Source organism: Nothobranchius furzeri, chromosome 5, assembly GCF_043380555.1.
Source record: "Nothobranchius furzeri strain GRZ-AD chromosome 5, NfurGRZ-RIMD1, whole genome shotgun sequence".
Lineage (NCBI taxonomy): Eukaryota > Metazoa > Chordata > Actinopteri > Cyprinodontiformes > Nothobranchiidae > Nothobranchius > Nothobranchius furzeri.
In genome coordinates, this window is record NC_091745.1 from 3,101,212 (window position 1) to 3,120,003 (window position 18,792).

The 18,792-nt window shown below is 42.1% G+C and overlaps 1 protein-coding gene across 6 annotated transcripts in view; it reads left to right on the forward strand.

Annotated features, from left to right (window-relative positions):
• olfm2a (olfactomedin 2a) overlaps window positions 1–18,792 on the forward strand; it is a 59,179-nt gene that overhangs the window by 24,677 nt on the left and 15,710 nt on the right. For 2 of the 6 annotated variants that reach the window (XM_015948495.3, XM_015948496.3), the window contains exon 1: window positions 7,020–7,476. The exons of 2 other annotated variants lie outside the window; for them this stretch is intronic. In XM_015948495.3, coding sequence (XP_015803981.3) covers window positions 7,333–7,476 — 144 coding nt within the window. In that variant the 5' untranslated portion in view covers window positions 7,020–7,332. Of the gene's footprint in view, window positions 1–7,019; window positions 7,477–18,792 lie in introns of those variants that run through there. 2 more of the 6 variants (XM_015948497.3, XM_015948498.3) reach the window with 1 other exon arrangement.

The following is an 18,792-nucleotide window of genomic DNA, read 5'->3' on the forward strand; positions in this document are numbered from 1 at the left end:
AATTAATCTGGATGCTGGTGACAAGGCCAGCCACTGGAGTTCAGTGAAGGGCATCCTGCCACAGGGTGCAGCTTCAATTAGAGGGCCTTTTGAGTTTCAGCTACCACTCTGTTAAAGAACAGCTTCAATCTGTAATTATTTCATTTACAGGGACAGCTTTCCTTATGTAAGACACCAAAAGTTTGATCAGCTGGGTGATAGCAAAGGGTCACACTGGCTTGCTGCTGTTGTATTCTGGAGCGGGAGGGTTTTGGGGACTTTATCAGGTCACCATGGAGACAGAAGGACATCATTGTAATTATGTGGGTGAATGCATATCTGCATGCATTTGGCTCTGTGTGGTGCCAATGTACAGTAGCTAAGCATGTTCGCCTCAGGAGGGGCTGCAGTGAGTAATGTTCAGCTGGTGCTACTGGCATGAAAAGGGCCTGAGCACAGAGCCGTGCTGTGCTGCAGAATGCATGGCAGCTGATTGGCACATGCAGTTCTTTTGTATTGCTTTTGTTCAAGGCTTTTCTTTGGCAGGCCTGCGGCAAAATGTGGTGCCTAACTTGTGCCCTGATTGAGTGATTTGAGCCTTGAAAATATATAGTTTGTCACACCAAATAACCCACTAATAATACAATGTAAGTCTCCATGGACTGATGAGATTGTGATCAAGGAAGCAATCAAGAGCAACCAGTCTTTGTATGAATAAATCAGAGTGCCAGTTGCATGATTTTACTTGAGATGCTGTTCAGTTTTCTTGGCACCAATAAATTGTTGGAGGTTATGGTTCGTTTGTTAATTTGTCCCCTCGCATGTTATTAAAGTTATTTTTTGTGACATTTACAGTTACCCCGGGTTTCCACGGGAGCCGTCAGCAGCACGTTACTGCAGCAGCACGTCTTGCTCGCGTAAGTTGCTGCTTGGCCCTTCCCACGAGACGCGAAGCAGCAAGAGAGCAGCGGTCACCGACCGAGCACGAAGTCACACGAGTGACTTCGTCAGTAAACACAACAACAAGCAGGAGAAAACTACAACATGGTTTGTGTTTTATGTTCTGTCCATTTTATAATCGCCAATACGGACCTGAAAAACAAAGGCGACCACTAGCTATGTGATAACTTCTCACGGGGCCGCACAGTTAGTAACTGTTTTTAAAAGTAAAGCAACCGGAAGGCAGTACGTTCTTTATTCTGAAAATCTCTGTAGCTTCTCTCCATTTCCGCGTCCGATTTCCTGTCTTTCCTTCCCCAAAAATGTCGAACTTGACCCGTTTCAGAGGCGTCGCGTGTAGAAAATAGAACCGGCGCGTAAAGGCCGCGACGTGCTGCTCCTGAGACGCGGCCGACTCGCGCTGCCGACGGCTCCGGTGGAAAAGGTTCTGTTGACCACAGCGGTTCCTATCAGCAGCTATGACGTGCTGCTGCAGTAACGTGCTGCTGACGGCTCCCGTGGAAAGCCGGGGTTATTCGATGTGTATTTTGTGCATTGATAAGGCAGTTCTGGTCAATTTATCAATTTACATAAAGATTGAACTCTTTAATTCAATTCAGTTCAATTCAAAAATACTTTATTAATCCCAGAGGGAAATTGATTGCTGTAGTAGCTCAAAATAACAATAATAATAATCAAGTCATCAATTAGCAATTAGATTCATTTTTGTTGTAGCAGTATTTGTTTTTTAGCACATTGCAAACCTAAAACAAGACTGGATTTGTTGTCTTATGTAGCGGTGAACTACAGATGTGCTGTAGGAACTAACATCCAGAGTGCAGCCCCTGCTCAGGTGTTACAGTCAATGAAGTCAATAAGCTGTTCTCCTTCATGTCTGCTGCTGTTTCTGACTGAATTGAGACACTTTCACCTGTTCCTGGTCTCTGCTGGTTGCAGTCTCATGCGGTGTTGATCGCTGTTGGTGTGCTGTGTTGAGACGACGGAACCATCACATCACCAACGCACAAACACATCAGCACTAATACTCACATCTGCTCACACAAGGCTATTGTAATCACAGAAATATACACACGATTTGAAAAGATTTCATCATCTTTGAGAATTCTGATAAATAGGCTTAAAAATCCCGGCTGATGCAAGCTGTGGTCTCAAAGGCTCCTACGTGAGGTTTTCATGAAACCCCCGCAAATCCACACAGTCACCCTGATGGGTAGTGTTTGAAAGATTCCCTTATTAATCTGTGGCATGTATAGACAAATACGCATGCCTGTATAGATACGTACGTATTGATCAGATTACTGTGTAAAAAGTGTATTTTCTGGGCTTGATGCATGAACACGTCGATTGTTATAGCTCGTCTGTGGTTTTAGTCACGGTGAAATAAAAAAAAACCCGAATGAGTTTCTAATCAAAAGCCCGCAGGAGCCATTAATAGATTAAACAATCCATGTTGAAAACACTCCATTGTTTATTCTTCTGACCTGAACCTCAGGGCACAGTTTATTTATGCCATTAAAATAGTTGCCATGGTAACAGGGTCACACCTTGTTTAAGATGATTTAGATCGTAATGTATTCAAAAGGCTGTGGGCCTCCTTGTCTATCAGCTAATTAATTAATCATGACTCAGAAAAGTAGTGCTCTCAGAGCACGATGACTCCAGCATCTTTCAGACTCACACGGGGCTCAGCGTCTGAGCACTGCCTTCATTATTATTCAGATCTGCGATAGTAGTCGAGGTGTAACTGGCTGCTACATTTCAGCTTCAGGTCTGCAGCAGGCCGTGTGTTAGTGCTCCGTGACAATGCGGCAAGTGCATGGCGCTTTCTGCTCCCATGTGTTGTTACCTCACCCAGTCTTTCGCTGTGGCCGCGGGGCTTGGTGGTGCTCTACTGCCATCCACGGGCGTGCACAAATGCTGCCGTTGCCGTGTGGCTGGTGGGCATTTTCCCCATTTGAACTGATTAAAAATGTCCTTTATGGGGCACAGTCCAGGCAACAAGCAAGATGTTAATGATGAAGCACAAGTAGTCTTGGTGTGAGTGTTTGTAAAAACGTGTTGTTGGTGTTTTATTGATATAATTTATGCTGAAGTTTGCAAAAATACAATTATGATACATCAGGAATCATACAGGGCCTATGAAGGGCAAAGAGAGGGTAATCATATTCTGTTGGTGTTAAAGGAAACAGGAGAAACAACACAAGGGGAGAGAAGACGCGAGCTGACGTGCATTCACAATGAAGGACGACCAGAGACATCAAAGAAGAGGATGCAGTGACACTGCAGAGTTAAAGGGAAAATTAGTCTGGACAATTAATTAAAAAGAACAAAACAGCCATGAAAATTAATCAAAATGGATTAGATTAATACAGGTTAAATTGCTGGCTCCCTCTCTGGCTAATGCAGGGTGTGCCTGCCAGCAGATGGTGAATCATGTGATGTGAGAGAGCTTGTCCTCACCTCCCACATTATTCCTCATACTTTCTTTAGTCCAGCGCTTTGGAGACGATGACCTGTGACCCACTCTTGTAAATCAAATGTTTGAGTTGTGTTAAAGTAAAAAATCTCATCTAATTAGATTTGTGTTGACTCATGCATCAGTAAGGTCGTATTTAGTTACAGATTACCTCTAAAGGCTGAAGCTGTTTTCTGTCAGACAAGCAGAAGGTGCCTTGTTTCTGATTATTAATTCATGGTTTCACTGAGACCTTTAACCCTTTATTAACCAGGTCATCCCCCTGGTAGATTCATTCATGAAGCATCTGAACTTATCTGAAAACAAAAGAACAACTACAAACCCTGTTTAGTTTTCTTTATGTTGACCTTACAGGCTCTTTGCTGGCTGCACTTTATCCTCCTGAACAAACACATCCTCATAACAGGACATTTGACTCCCTGCACTAGGACATTTTATTCTGCTGAACTTAACTTGAAGTTTTATTCAAGAAGCATCATTTTTGTGCTGTTTAAGTCTAAAGATTTAATCAGATATTTTTTTGCTGTAACAACTTAATGAACACGTTTGACAGTACAAAGCAAATTATCAACAATAAAACACCTGGTAAAAACTTATATTAAAAGTTTTACCGCAACGAAGGTGTTTTAAAATCCTGAAGTTGATAAAAGTTCCAAAACAGTCCAATGACTAAAAACACCAGACTCCCTCTCTCTTCTGGACCAATGTTTGGCTGAAGTGAGGGTTTGGCTTGCTAATAATTTCCTTAAGCTAAATGATTCTAAGTCTGAGGCACTCCTGATGACCCCTAACAAAACCACACACGTATCTTCTGATTTGGCCACTCTCCCTTTTGACCTCAAGCAGTGTGTTACCAACCTTGGGGTGAAAATGGATACACACTTTTCCATGGGCCCTCAGATTAACGCAGTGGTCAGATCGTGTTTTTATCAGCTGCGCAGACTAGTCCGCTTAAAACCGATCCTGAAACGAGCACACCTGGAATCCGTAATCCATGCTTTTATCATCTCCCGACTGGATTATGCAAATTCCATTTTAATTGGTTTACCTGCCTCCGCTCTTAACAGGCTTCAAGTCGTACAGAACGCGGCAGCCAGGTTTTTAACAAACACTCCTAGGAGAGAACATATCACACCTGTACTGGCGCGGCTCCACTGGCTACCCGTAAACTTTAGGGTCAAGTTTAAAATCCTGACTTTTGTTTTTAAGGCCCTGAATGGTCTGGCTCCGGATTACCTGTCGGATCTTGTCACTAGGTATGTGCCAAACCGGGCGTTGAGGTCTGCTGATTGCCTGCTGCTTCGTGTTCCATTAATGAAATACAAAACGCGGGGGCAGCGTGCTTTTGTCTACGCTGCTCCGACACTACGGAATGCACTTCCTCTTTCAGTGAGGCTGGCATCATCCCTCCTCCGGTTCAAATCGCTGCTGAAGGCTCACTTTTACGACCGGGCATTTTTAAATCTATGACTTTTATTATTTTATTATGTGTTTTTTTATTGACTGTGATTATCTGCCTTGTTGTGCATTTTATTGTTGACTGTGTATTGTTTTGTATTGTGTTTTTACTTTTTATTCTGTACAGCACTTTGGTCGGCTGCCATGCCGTTTTTAAATGTGCTTTATAAATAAAGTATGGTATGGTATGGTATGGTAATGATTCCACATTATGTAAATAAATCTCAGAAAGGTCAGAAAATGAAGTGATTAAACGTAGAGTTCACAAAAAAAGGAAACATTTCCTCAAATTTTCTTGTTCATCTGAAATGTCTTTTAATGATCTTTTAAAATACACGTAAAAAAGGAACAATAAATATTGCACCTTTAAAACACACACACGTAGAAAACGAATCCTTGCTGAAGTGATCCTAATTCATTCATGTGTTTTTGAGCCGAAGATCACTTTAATGATCCACAGTGCTGCTCCATCTGGGCGCTTTGCTCTGGGTTTTCTTTGAACAGAGTCAACTAGAAAGGCTGATTTACTAAACACAGAATCAGAGTTGCAATCATGTTTGAGTCTTTGCTGCCACCCAGTGGAAAATACCACTACTGCATTATTTTCTAGCTGGTGCAACAAATACAAACATGCAAATATTTAACCGACTCCATTTAAAGAGTCATCTCTAGAAAAATAATGACAATTATTCCTTTGGTATAAGGTTTGTTTTAAATGTTGACCTTTACAAAAAGACCAAGGGTAAATTAATGTAATTCTAATTTTAAAAAGTCTTCCTGAAACATTTCCATCAGATGACACATACATGCCTCCAGATTCAGCCTCTTCCAACCAAAGTTTCCGACACTATTTGTAAGACAGCTACAGCATGCAGTTCTACTTATAACCTCATGGAGGCGATAGTGATGCAAAAATGGCCCGAGCATGCCTGATGCAGACGCCAGCAGGTGAGCTGGAGTGTGCTGACGCTTCCTGGATGAAGTACAGAAAGCTGTCTCTTCTCCTCACATCCCTTCAACCCACAGATGAACCCGTATCACTCACACATTAAACCCAGTCGATTGTGTGTGTGTGTGTGTGTGTGTGTGTGTGTGTGTGTGTGTGTGTGTGTGTGTTGTTGACTGGGGAAAGAGGCTGACAAAATGTAAGTCAGCAGACCTTGAAGAAAGCAGGATGACTTGGCCTTTTTGTCTCGGAACAGGCCATATTTTCATGTGTGTGTTGCTGTTCAGGACAGGAAATGGCACAAAGACCAAATATCTGTTTTCCGTTTGTTCTGAGGGAACGAATTAAGGTGGAATCCATGTAATCCCTCTTCTAATCTGATCTTCAGTGCATGTTTGATGATGATGAATCTACCTGGTTGTATTACAACAGGACACTGCTGCACGTCTTGTTTTTGGTTACATATCCTCCTGATTATATTATATTTAATTGTCCATTAAGTCAGGCTGCACACTCAGATTAGGGCTTGAATCAACACAGTTTTATGCACCGAGCTTCGAAGGTTTCAGCAGTACGTTGTGAGCAAGGATGGTAAAATAATGTGTTTATGACAGTATGTGTGTTGTATGTAAAATGAGTTGATGAGTACGATTACGGCTCTGTCTTTGACAGAGCAAGCTGCAGATTGTCTAGACTGTCATGAAGTCGTGTGATAGATGAGCTGTCAGAGGCAGCAGTAGGTAGAGGCACCTGGATCTCTCCCATTTCAGTGCATGGCCGAACCAGCTGTCCACATGACCAGCCTTCACATCCATCATGTCATATTCTCAGTCCTCTGTTCCAGACAGACAGTGAGATTAGACAGCAGGACAGTCTACACCGCAAAGAATGGTACTCAGGTGCCCAGGGCACTCACGTGTCACACACCGATCAGTGCCCTCAAATCATCCTCTCTTAGATCTACACACGGAGACACACATGCACTCATTTCAAGATGCAAGTCGTAAAAGAACCGCCAAAGAAAACCAGAGCAGATGGAAAGACTGGATAGAAAACTGCATGTAAAACAGGGCTGGCAAAGTCAGAGCAGAAGCTGATCGGGGGGGGGGGGGGGGGGGGGGGTTTGAGACAAAGAGGCAGCCAATGCGCAGCTCTGCATCTTGAGGAAGGGAGACGGGAGAGAGAGGAAAAGGGAGGGAGCAAGGCTTGAAGCTGAGGCAGTCACTCTGAGAGGAAAGGCTCTCAGTGTGATGCTGTTGGACGGAAACTGCTCCTCTCTAACCGGTCCTTGCCCAAACCTTTCACTCAGCCCGGGCTGTGTCAGTAATACAGCTTTGCTTCACCCATTCTCGGGGAATCTGCAGCCGCTCAGGCTGAAGCAGAAGCTGAGAGGCTTGTCATCCTGTCCAGGCTGTCTGCAGACGATAGGGGGTTTACAGGAGCTGAGGTCTAGGCTAGGGCAGGGCAGAGCTGGCTGTCAGGCCATTTGTGCCGGGCCCCACGGGAAGCAAGCATGAGCGTTCCTATGCTCAAGATTGGGGCCGTGCTCAGCACTATGGCCATGGTGACCAACTGGATGTCTCAGACTCTGCCCTCACTTGTGGGACTCAATGGGACCACCATCTCCAGGGGTGGCACTTCAGAAAGGATTGTAAGTGTGAGTATGACTTCATTTTCTCAAGTCAGTCATGGTCTGCTACATCTAGAAACTTGGAGAGAAAACTGGGACTGGGAAAGAAAAACATGGAGTGAGAGAGGTTTGTTTTATCAAACTGACACAAACTGTATTACTGACACAAAAGAGCTAGATGAGCCTGGGAAAGCGATGTTTCATCCAAAATAATGATGCTGCATGGCAGTTGTGTGCTTGTGAGTGACGAGGCATGCACCGCTGACATCTGTGGTAAATCATATGTTTTTGGCATGGTGAACGGAGGCGGAGGGCTGTCTTGAGTGATGCTCAGGGTGATCATGTCTGTCAGTCAGCTGCAGGGTGGAAAAGAGAGTGCTCAAGTTTAAGGGTGATGGCAAAGACTTGAGACACTTTTACAGTTTTGAATTCCCTCAAAACCTGCTGTCTCTCCTTAAAAGGGACAAAGACGCCCAACTGGACGGACATTCTAAAATAAAGTTAAATTTGATGTTAAATATTTCTTTTGATGTTGAATGTCTTTCTGTTTTTATCACCCTGATATAAGACAGATAAAAAGAAATGCGAATGAAGGAATCTGATGTTTTGGGCTCATCTGCAGTTAGTGAAGGCGTTTTCCTTCATCCTGAGAGAGTTTTTATGGCGTCTTACCCATTAGGCAAATGCCCAGATCTGTTGAAATGACAGTAAATGAACATCCCACGAGATGTTCGACCATCTGGATGTGAATCAGTGCACGCATTTGTGCAAGTGTGTGTGCACGCGTGTGTGTTGAGATATAAGATCTATCTTTGTGTGTTGAGTCACACACGTCCCAAGGGTGAAGGTCCGTCTGTCTGATGAGGAGTTTTTGCAATTTATAACACCCAGCTGCCATTTTTATATCCCTTTAATTCAGCCATGAGTTATCAGCCTGAAATGTTTAATCTGCTAAATAAGACACCCTGCTGCTGTCTTTGTTCAAATGTCAAGCTCTGAGACAGTCTGCTTCAGCAGGTACGTTTTACCCAAACCTTAGAAATAATGCATCAAAAGTAATAAAAAAATGAAAGTCATTTTTGGATTGGACACCGACCTTTTTCTCCAAGTTCTGGTTTATTCCTGCTTTTTGTAAGCACAATAAAACCCTTTAAGGCTTTAATTACTGTCTAGAGTTTTGTGCACAACAAGAGGAGTGAAATGATGCTTTTATTAAAGTTCATGTCATCAAAGTTTCATCTAAAGTACTTTGATGCTGTTAGAAATGATTACATGATAACTGAATGTTGTGATGGGAACCGTCTTCGCTTCTAGACAGCCAGATTTTCCACAATGACAGCAAATAAAACTTTAATGTCAAACATTGCCTCAAAATCGCATCACTATTAATGAGAAATATTCCAGAGACGATCTAAGGAGCAGCCGTGACTCACAGCACGTTTGGAGCTCTAATCAAAACAATCTTGCTGTGGACTTGTGACACTTTTCTGCTGGCGTGCCAGTGGCTGTTGCATGGCTGCTCCTCATGCATGCTGCTTTCTGTTCTCTCCAAGCTAAGAGCTATTTACAAATTCTGCTTTTCCTCACTGCTCCTGCCTTCCAACCAGCTGATCCACAGCTGGCTGAGTTTATTTATGCGTTTCAGGCAGGCTGCTGCCCGGATGCTTGTACACATCTAGATAGTAAAAAACCATGTTTTGTAATGAGCCGAAGATCCTTGGAACACTTCCGTGAAAACAATGTGCATGTAAACTATTGTTAAACAACAATGAGCCATAGATCTGTCGGGCTGCTTGGAAAAGGTCTTATTTATGACTTTATTATTCTATTTTTGGTGTCTGAACAGCAGTCAAAGTGTTCGTTGTCAGAAATCCAGCATTTGTCCTGCACAGTTAGTGGGGCTTGTCTAGGTACTGAATTAGTTGTCATATATGTCAGACGGAAGAGCAACCGTGTGAACGATTACTGCTGTTTGAAAACAATTTTAAATTACTCCAAACATTAGTAAATGGCATTTTGAAGCAAAGCCCAAAAATGTATGTTACATAAAAGACCATTTGTCAAAATTCTACAGTGGTTTAATCACAAAAGAGTATCATGTCTCGGGCTGGGGGGGGGGTCATGTTTTTTTCTTTCAAATAGACCAAAGAGGGACATAGCTGCTGTTTACAATCTGACTTGGGTTGCCAAGTCTGCACCGATCTAATGCTGCAGTGTCTGTCTGTTAGCACCTTATTTACACAGCTCTGTTGGTGCTGTGGGTGGAGAAAATGCTTCCTCTGCATCACTCTCACATGCAGCATCTCCTTGTGCAAAGTGCATCGAATAGTTGAACGATGTACAGAGTAGGGGCTGCATGAGTTAATTCTTTTAAAGTCGACTGTGAAAATCAAGTCAACTTTGACTAGTCGTTGATGACGTCATACACCTGAAGCGGTGGGGGCCGGGGGGGTGGTTCGCTGGAGTTTTTGACATTTTCAAAGTTAAACACATTTCTTTTAACAACGGTAGTTTCTGCTTCAGCCCTCTCCCCCCCCCCCCCTGCGCAGTGGCTGCAAACTCACTGATGCGCCTGCAGCCTCTCGGAGTTCCTGCTGCTCTAAACATTAAAATAATTATTTCATTTTCTGTTCCTCACTTCTGATGACCTTCAATGGTGTCTGTTTGTTGCAACCACCAGGTACAAAAACTAACTTGTTTTTATTTAACTATTTTTCTGTCCTGTCTGTATATTATCTTCCTGCATCTCCTCTCAATCCTAACGAGAATCTAGGCTGCTACCTGGGTTCATATATATTCACCTTATGAGTTACCTTTGAACTGCAGTTCTAAAAGATCTACCGACCGCAAAAACAGCGGGGTGCGTGCTGGCCGCACCGGTGAGGTGGGTCACTGAAGTATTTTTTTTGTAACAACCAACGATTTATAAAGGAAAATCATGAAGATTAACAAGGCTGCCCAAACTTTTGCACCTCACTGTATGTGTGAAGTGATTAATGACTGAAACAAGGCATTTTAATCCCTTTATTCAGTTGTCCGTAACTATAAAGCAATTCCATTATTTGGTTCATTTTTTAACAGAGTAATGAAGATTTGTTTTACCTTCTTGCTGACAAGTTGTTTTGTCAGCAAGAAGATAAAAAAAACAACAACCATGAAAGGCTCTAATTTCCCTCTGGGAAAAATAAAGAATCTAAGAATTTGAATTGAATTGAATTGAATTGAATTGAATTGAATTGAACTGAACTGAATTGAATTGAACTGAATAGAATAGAATAGAATAGAATTGAATTGAATTAAAATTGAACTGAATTGAACTGAATTGAATTGAATTGAATTGAAGGAGTGAGAAAGAGACATTTTGTGACTGCAGGAACCAAATTTGACCACAGGATGTAATTTTTGCTTCTGTCTTACATATTGCACCTTTAAACAATGCAAATTTTGTTTTGCAAAATGGAAATTGAGAAAATATCAGCTGCAATTTATATCTTTTAACTGGATCCCTTTTGTTAGTTGCAATTTGCATTTAATGTATTCTGGCAGATATTACTGAGGTTTGGTTTGTTACAATACTTTTTTGCAGTTTGTCACAGCTGTGTGGATACGAGAAGTACAATGGTTTAATAATATAAAACTATTCAAAAATTTACAAGACAACTCTAAACTGTCCTCACTCGTCTGCCCCAGCTGTTGCTATAAAACTGTTAGGAGACACATGGGTTACAGTGCTGAAGACAAATGTACAGGCAAAGGTCTCTAAAGGTCAATGCCAAATGCATCCAGAGTGTCTGCAGCGCTGTGTTACCATTTCAGTTTCGTGCAAGGACCGCCCCCTATAAAAACACTACTACCTAAGCTGATCTTAGTAAAAACTCTGTCGTGGAGAAACACTAAATTCTTCATTTTCATCCAGAAGAATCTGGTTTTTGTAGTATTTCTTTTTCTGTTAACGTTTTTCTTCATTTGTTTTCTTGAACTCATTTTCTGTTGTTCAGTGTTAACTCGTGCAATTCTACAAGGCGCTATTCTAGGTTAAATTGATGAAAATTGCTCACCTACATTTGTTTCTAAAAATATTTCAAGCTTTTCTCTCAAAACTACCGCATTTGTCCAAAAACGGAGTCAGGATGTTTTCAGAGAAAAACTGCAGAAAAAACGTTTTACAATAAAACTCTACAAAACATATTCAGCAAATATGAATCTGAGATTTTTGGTGCCGCAGTATAATTTATTTCTTTATTTTAAAGCTGTAGAAAGGTGTTTGCAGGCTGGGCAAGAATAACTCACAATCACGCTGTGCTGGGTGCCCGTGATGCAGCCATAAAAGGAAGAATAGCAGGATGCAGTTGTTGCATATGTGCTAATGTTTAAATAAGAATAAAGGTTTGGCTTCAGTATTCTCTCCAATAACAGGAAAGAAAGGAACAAATAATGTCAGCTCATAGAGAGCCAGCACACCAAATCTGATTGGGGTCACTCTGGCTGCTTCTGTGTGACTGAAAACCTTATCACACCCACCATGCCATCCCATAAAGCAGATTGTTGATATTGATCCTTGGCTATTGATTAAGGATTAAACACTGCTGAGGATTTTTATTTGCACTTGACTTTTATACGTATCATGCTGCTTTCAGACACATTTTATGTGAGTTGAGGCCCTGACAGTAGTCCCTTTATGTCTGGTCAACGGGAAGCAGCACGCAGAACCAGACTTCCATTAAAGTCAGACGGTGTAATACTATTTAAATAGTGTTGACATGGTTACTGGTGATGTGATACCTTGTAAAACGCCAACACGATGTTTGATACGGTTAGTCATTATGAGGATAGAGAGAGCTTCGTTATCCTCAAACACTTAAATAATCATTTCACACCATTCGGTTTTCCATATTTGTACCAGTAATGCGCTGGCTTTGCTTTAGTGAGAGTGTTCTTGTCCCCATGCAACACTGCAGCAGATGCCAAATGCTCTGGACACCTTGCTTGGTGTTAGCAACCTTTTCAAAAACAAAACAAACTGCATACTTGATGGTTGTTTTCTTTAGTTTTTACAGCCATGCTGAAAAAAAGTGGGTTAACACTCTATGCATATGTTTAGAGCACAGGCCAGAGCTGTTGCCGTTCAGGTGTGATTACGACTGGAGCAGGCCAGCTGCAGATGGTGAGGGGGTAGGATGCCATCCACAACAGCGGCAGTCGCAAAACTGATGGAGTGGGAGAAAATGTGAAGCTGCAGGGAGGAAAAGTCAGGCAAGGGGAGGTAGCATGATGAGTTTATGAGTCATATTATTGACTGGCGTCCATGCTGCGCTGATTGTGGGAATCAGTTTTCCTTGGAAGCAGAGGAGACTAAGGACTTTACTGGGAGACTTCACTGGGTTTTGCTTTTTATTTAATTATTTTTGAAGACCTGGCAGCTGGTTTGTGCACCAAGAATTGGCTGATTGTTTATTTGAAGAGCAAGGCTGTGTATTTGCATGCTTACAGTCAATTCAGCAACAAGCAGAACATTTGAGAAATGAGATTCGATTTATTTGGCCATAACAAAAGTGCTTTGGAGCTCTGTGTGACGGAGACGAGCGAGTGTCCTCTTAACAAGTGGGGGGGTTCAAGTTACAGCTTCACAAATATGTTGAGAGAAAAAGGCAGGGAAGCGGTCGAACATAAAGCATGAAGCTGGTTTAAAAGGATGAACAACAGAATGAGATTTCATGTTCTTCCAGCATCTCTGAAGACGTGAATTCTCATCATTCCGTGGTCTTTGTGCTTCACCCTCTCGTTCTGACAGCATCCTTCTCTTGTGCTGCTTCACAGATTTGATGCATTCAGTGTCATGGTCATTTCTCACCCACATCTCAGAAGCCATGACTGGGTTATACCATTTGCCCCTTCAGCTTGGTGCTTAAGAAAGTTATAATAGACTTCCCGTCATGCTTGTGAAGTAAGAATCTGCAGATTTATGATCTCATTTAAGTCTGGCTTTGCAGCAGCTCGCTCCAGGGTCGGACTAATGAAATGCCAGAGGGAGTCCATATTGCAAGGTGACAGTTAAACCAGCAGCTTGAATGTGTAATTGAATAATCTCTCTGAACTTTGGTAATCGATAACAAATGCAAGGATTCAGGGTTTCTGTCAAATAACTTCTCAGGTAACGGGAGTCAGTTTTACACAGCTAAAAATATTGACAGTGTGGAATTAGATCACTTTCTCTGCAGCGTGCAGCACTCGGGCATATCTTCTTAAACTCACTCAGCTGGAATTCCCTTGAAATTGTTGCTCAGCATTCAAACAAAGCAACATTTGAATTAAGCTCACAGAAATAAGAGTCACTTCAGTCCTCCTTGTCAGCCTTTTGAAAACCCCAGCTTCTCCTTTTCCCCCAGTGAGTGTATCAGTGACTCTTGCTGTACTCAGCTTTCTCCTGGGAGGTCTGGTGTTTGCAGTAGCCAGCAGCTGATGGCGAGGCTTCAAATGCCCAGACCGTTAATGCAGTGTCCTAGAGGGATCCCCAAAAAGGAGCAAGCCAGAAATCTTTAAGGGTCATTTTCATTTCAGTGAGCTAGCAAATAGATTTTTCATTTCTCTTGTCCTGTGTGGTTTCATGTTGCCTTTTATTGCTGACATCTCCTTTAATGGCCTTCTGCACAGCAGCCACGGGACGTTTTCATGTCTGCTTCTTAGATATTCTGTGTCATCCCTCACATCTAATGGGAACATTTCTGAGACAGTGATCTGAACGCCTCCTCTCTGCTCAAATTGTTGTCTTGGAAGAGAGGATTATCCGTGCTGCAGTTAGTCGCCGTTTATGACATGATGACTACACCACAGGTGACATGTTTTCACTGCCACTCAACACGTGGTTTGCAAACATTATTCATGCTTCACCATGCTCTGGATTCTTCAACATGAATATGATGAGAATAAATATTGAAAATGTGTGTTTCCAGCATTAATCAGGCTGGCGGTAGATTGAAACTCCTAAATGAACCAACGCCAATGGCCCATTCAATATTACTGAGAAAGAAGACTCAATCAAATTTGCATAAATGAGCAAGCTTTAAAGAAAAAAAAAAGATTGTTTGCATCCTGAGAGATTACTTATTAATAATATTTGAAATAGAAATCTGCTTGCACTCAGGCACAAATAAGGACAATTCACATTTGCATTTAAGAATTACCGCCTCCTTTTTAACTGCGATGAGAACGAGGAACTTAGAGCAGAATGGATAGGTGGGTGGTAATGAAATTGGAAGTGATTCAAATAAGCTTTTAATTTCAGTCCAGCGTTTATGAAACATTAATGAAGAGAGAAGATGTGTTGCTGTGAAGCCTCCCCAGCGCAGGAGGAGCACGATGTCATTAAAACACGTTGGAGAAGCAGCAAACGAAGCTGACACGTCTGCCTTTATTAAAATATTCATATTTCTTTTTGATTTCTTTTTTACAAAGTGTATACGTAATAAAATGTTTAAAAGAAAAGCATGTGTGACACAAGCGGTGACTCTCTTTGAGGTTCAGAGCAGCATTAAATAATCATGCACACTTCTGCATCCATTCACAAGGTTGTTTTAAAGCAAACATGAATATCTGGAGCGTAGGCATTCTTCCCACGTGCACGGGAAAGAAATGTTTTACTGAGGGCTGAACATGCCTACAGACCGAATAACCAAATCAGTTGGTGGAGTTTGAGTCTGGCCAGCCTCCACCTGTTAACCCTGCAGGATGCCTTCTGTAATGAGAGCCCATTGTGCTTGCTGTGCCTCACAGTCCACCAGCTTTTACACACAAACAATGATCTAGTACCCATTACATTTCCTCTGCAGCTTTGCTATGAGATGCATTACAACTTCAGGAACTCACAAACTGTCTTGGGTGTTGGTAAATATAGAGGCTGCATTTTTATTTTACCTCAGAATATTTAAACTTTACTTGAAAATGATAGTAAAACAATAGTAAAATACAATCAAACAGCAGCTGTACATAATGTTTGCATATCATGCATATCATGAAGCTGTTGTTGCTTCATGATATGCATGAGGAAGACAAATCCCTGTCTTGATGTGCAAAATAACTCTCAGAGCACTCAGATTCTCTCCATTCAGAATGAATCAAACTTCCATTCTCACATGCCAAGGTACGTTCTCCTATTTCATTGCGTGCACCATCATGAAAATTCTGTCCTGAGATGATTTGTCAGCATTCTGCAGTCTGTAACTGTCTCCAAAAGTCAACAAAAGATATTTAAGAAGTAGTTCTACATGTTCAAGATTCTCTAAAATATGACAAGTTAAAAAGGCTCTCGTATTGTCTATTGTGGGGAACATTTCGTTGTCAAAATAATGTCAAGCTTGGCTCAAACATCTCCCGCTGCTTCAATCCGCCCAGCGTTTAGCTTTCCATGGAACAGGTACACCTTTCAAGTTTCTACTTTTGCAGACAGATCAAATATGGTGAAACCGCAGAAAATCAGAAAGCTTACATTGAGTATCATGTTGTTAGGCAATTCTGCACTAAAAGGAAGTTCTTACTACTACCAGGGTAGACCATCTGACAGATTAGAAATAAATCTGAGATATTATGCTGCCTCCTTTGTTTTAATCTGGGCTACTGTGGATGTCTGTTTGTCCTCCTAAATCTTCTGTTGCTAATTGAAATAATAAAACAATGCAAAGAAGGATTGTAGCTGCAGAAAATAACTGAATAATAACTCAGATTGTGCATCAGATTTAGGAATTCTGCAGTGGTCACTTAGCCCGTGTGCCCAAGGTTCCACGTGAGTCATTCACGTTGAAAGGAGACATTTGCGGTGAATAATCATCAAAGTTTGCTCATAACACTGTATGCATGCAATATTAGTTTAATTAAACCTGAAAGCATTTATTTAAAAATGTCAGGTGTCTACTTAGTATTCACTGAATATAATATACATGGAATGTAATGAAGGAAATGAAGTGTGGACAGAATTTTGGGAATAATGCCGTTGCTATGGCTGGAACAGGATATCAGTGTAGCTCAGAAAATCTGCAGTCTATCTGCCACAGTTGAATTTGGAGTATCCCAAATTTAGGATTCACTCATTCGGACAGTACAAAGGAAAAGGTGGTAAGAGCAGGAGTAGAAAGGGAATGAGGGGGGTGGCGTGCCAGAGGATTGGCAGAAGCTACAAGATGTGACACAGAGCACACCGGCTTGCAGGGTGGTTCCTGCTTTATACTCCAATCACACAGCCTCACTGCTCCACACGACATTTTAATCTGATCCCCAACCCGAGGAGATGGCGGCATGGCAGAATTCTGTTAAAAGGCTGAAGCAGAGTGCTTTTATTGGCTTTTCCTTCAACTCTTTTGGATGGTTCTTTAACTTCAGCACAAAAACTTGTTGACCTTCTTCTCATTACATTTAGCTTTATATGCTGACTGTGTGCATCCAAGCCAGAGAGCGGTGTGAATGAACGATCGGGGAAGCGGATCTTTTGCGTAAACTGTGTACATGAGTGTGGTTGCAAACGCACAGCACTACTTTTGATTGGATTAGTCAGAGACATCCATCCTTTTAGCCCCAGCTCCTCTCCATTGGTAAGGGGCCACATTATTGATCCTGAACAGCTCCATTTCCTTTCTCTGTCCAAACAGATTAGATGCTCGGGCTTTACGCAGCCAAGCCCGATCCCTCCTCCTTCTTCTCTCTTTAAACTCCGGATTCCTCTCCATTTGTCTCTGTCCTTCTCTATCTTGTGCAGAGTTCCTGCTCTGTGAACTCATACTTTTGTGTACAGGTGCTGGCCAGTAAATTAGAATATCATCAAAAGGTTGAAAATATTTCAGTAATTCCATTCAAAACGTGAAACTTGTACATTATATTCATGCAATGCACACAGACCAATGTATTTCCGATGTTTATTACGTTTAATTTTGATATTTATAGGTGACAACCAATGAAAACATCAAATCTGGTATCTCAGAAAATTGGAATATTCTAAAGGCCAATGAAAAAATGTTTGTTTCTCTAATGTTGGCCAACTGAAAAGAATGAACATGAAAAGAATGTGCATGTATAGCACTCAATACTTAGTCGGGGCTCCTTTTGCCTCAATAACTGCAGTAATGCGGCGTGGCATGGACTCGATCAGTCTGTGGCACTGCTCAGGTGTTATGAGAGCCCAGGCTGCTCTGATAGTCGTCTTCAGCTCCTCTGCATTGTTGGGTCTAGCGTATTGCATCCTCCGCTTCACAATACCCCATAGATTTTCTATGGGGTTAAGGTCAGGCGAGTTTGCTGGCCAATCAAGGACAGGGATACCATGGTCCTTGAACCAGGTGCTGGTGGTTTTGGCACTGTGTGCAGGTGCCAAGTCCTGTTGAAAGGTGAAGTCTGCATCCCCATAAAGTTGGTCAGCAGCAGGAAGCATGAAGTGCTCTAAAACTTCCTGGTAGACGGCTGCATTGACCCTGGACCTCAGGAAACAGAGTGGGCCAACACCGGCAGATGACATGGCACCCCACACCATCACTGACGGTGGAAACTTTACACTGGACCTCATGCAACGTGGATTCTGTGCTTCTCCGCTCTTCCTCCAGACTCTGGGTCCTTGATTTCCAAAGGAAATGCAGAACTTGCTTTCATCAGAAAACATAACTTTGGACCACTCAGCATCAGTCCAGTCCTTTTTGTCCTTGGCCCAGGCGAGACGCTTCTTGCGCTGTTTCATGTTCAAGAGTGGCTTGACACACGGAATGCGACACCTGAATCCCATGTCTTTCATGAGTCTCCTCGTGGTGGTTCTTGAAGCGCTGACTCCAGCTGCAGTCCACTCTTTGTGGATCTCCCCCACATTTTTGAATGGGTTTGTCGTCACAATTCTCTGCAGGGTGCGGTTATCCCTAGAGCTTGTACACTTTTTTCTACCACATTTTTTCCGTCCCTTCGCCTGTCTGTTAATGTGCTTGGACACAGAGCTCTGCGAACAGCCAGCTTCTTTAGCAATCACCTTTTGTGTCTTGCCCTCCTTGTGCAAGGTGTCAATGATTGTCTTTTGGACAGCTGTTAAGTCAGAAGTCTTCCCCATGATTGTGGTGCCTTCAAAACAAGACTGAGGGACCTTTTAAAGGCCTTTGCAGGTGTTTTGAGTAAATCAGTTGATTAGAGTGGCAGCAGGTGTCTTCTATATTCAGCCTTTTCAGAATATTCTAATTTTTTGAGATACCAAATTTGGAGTTTTCATTAGTTGTCACTTATGAATATCAAATTTAAATGTAATGAACATTGGAAATACATTGGTCTGTGTGCATTGCATGAATATAATGTACAAGTTTCACGTTTTGAATGGAATTACTGAAATAT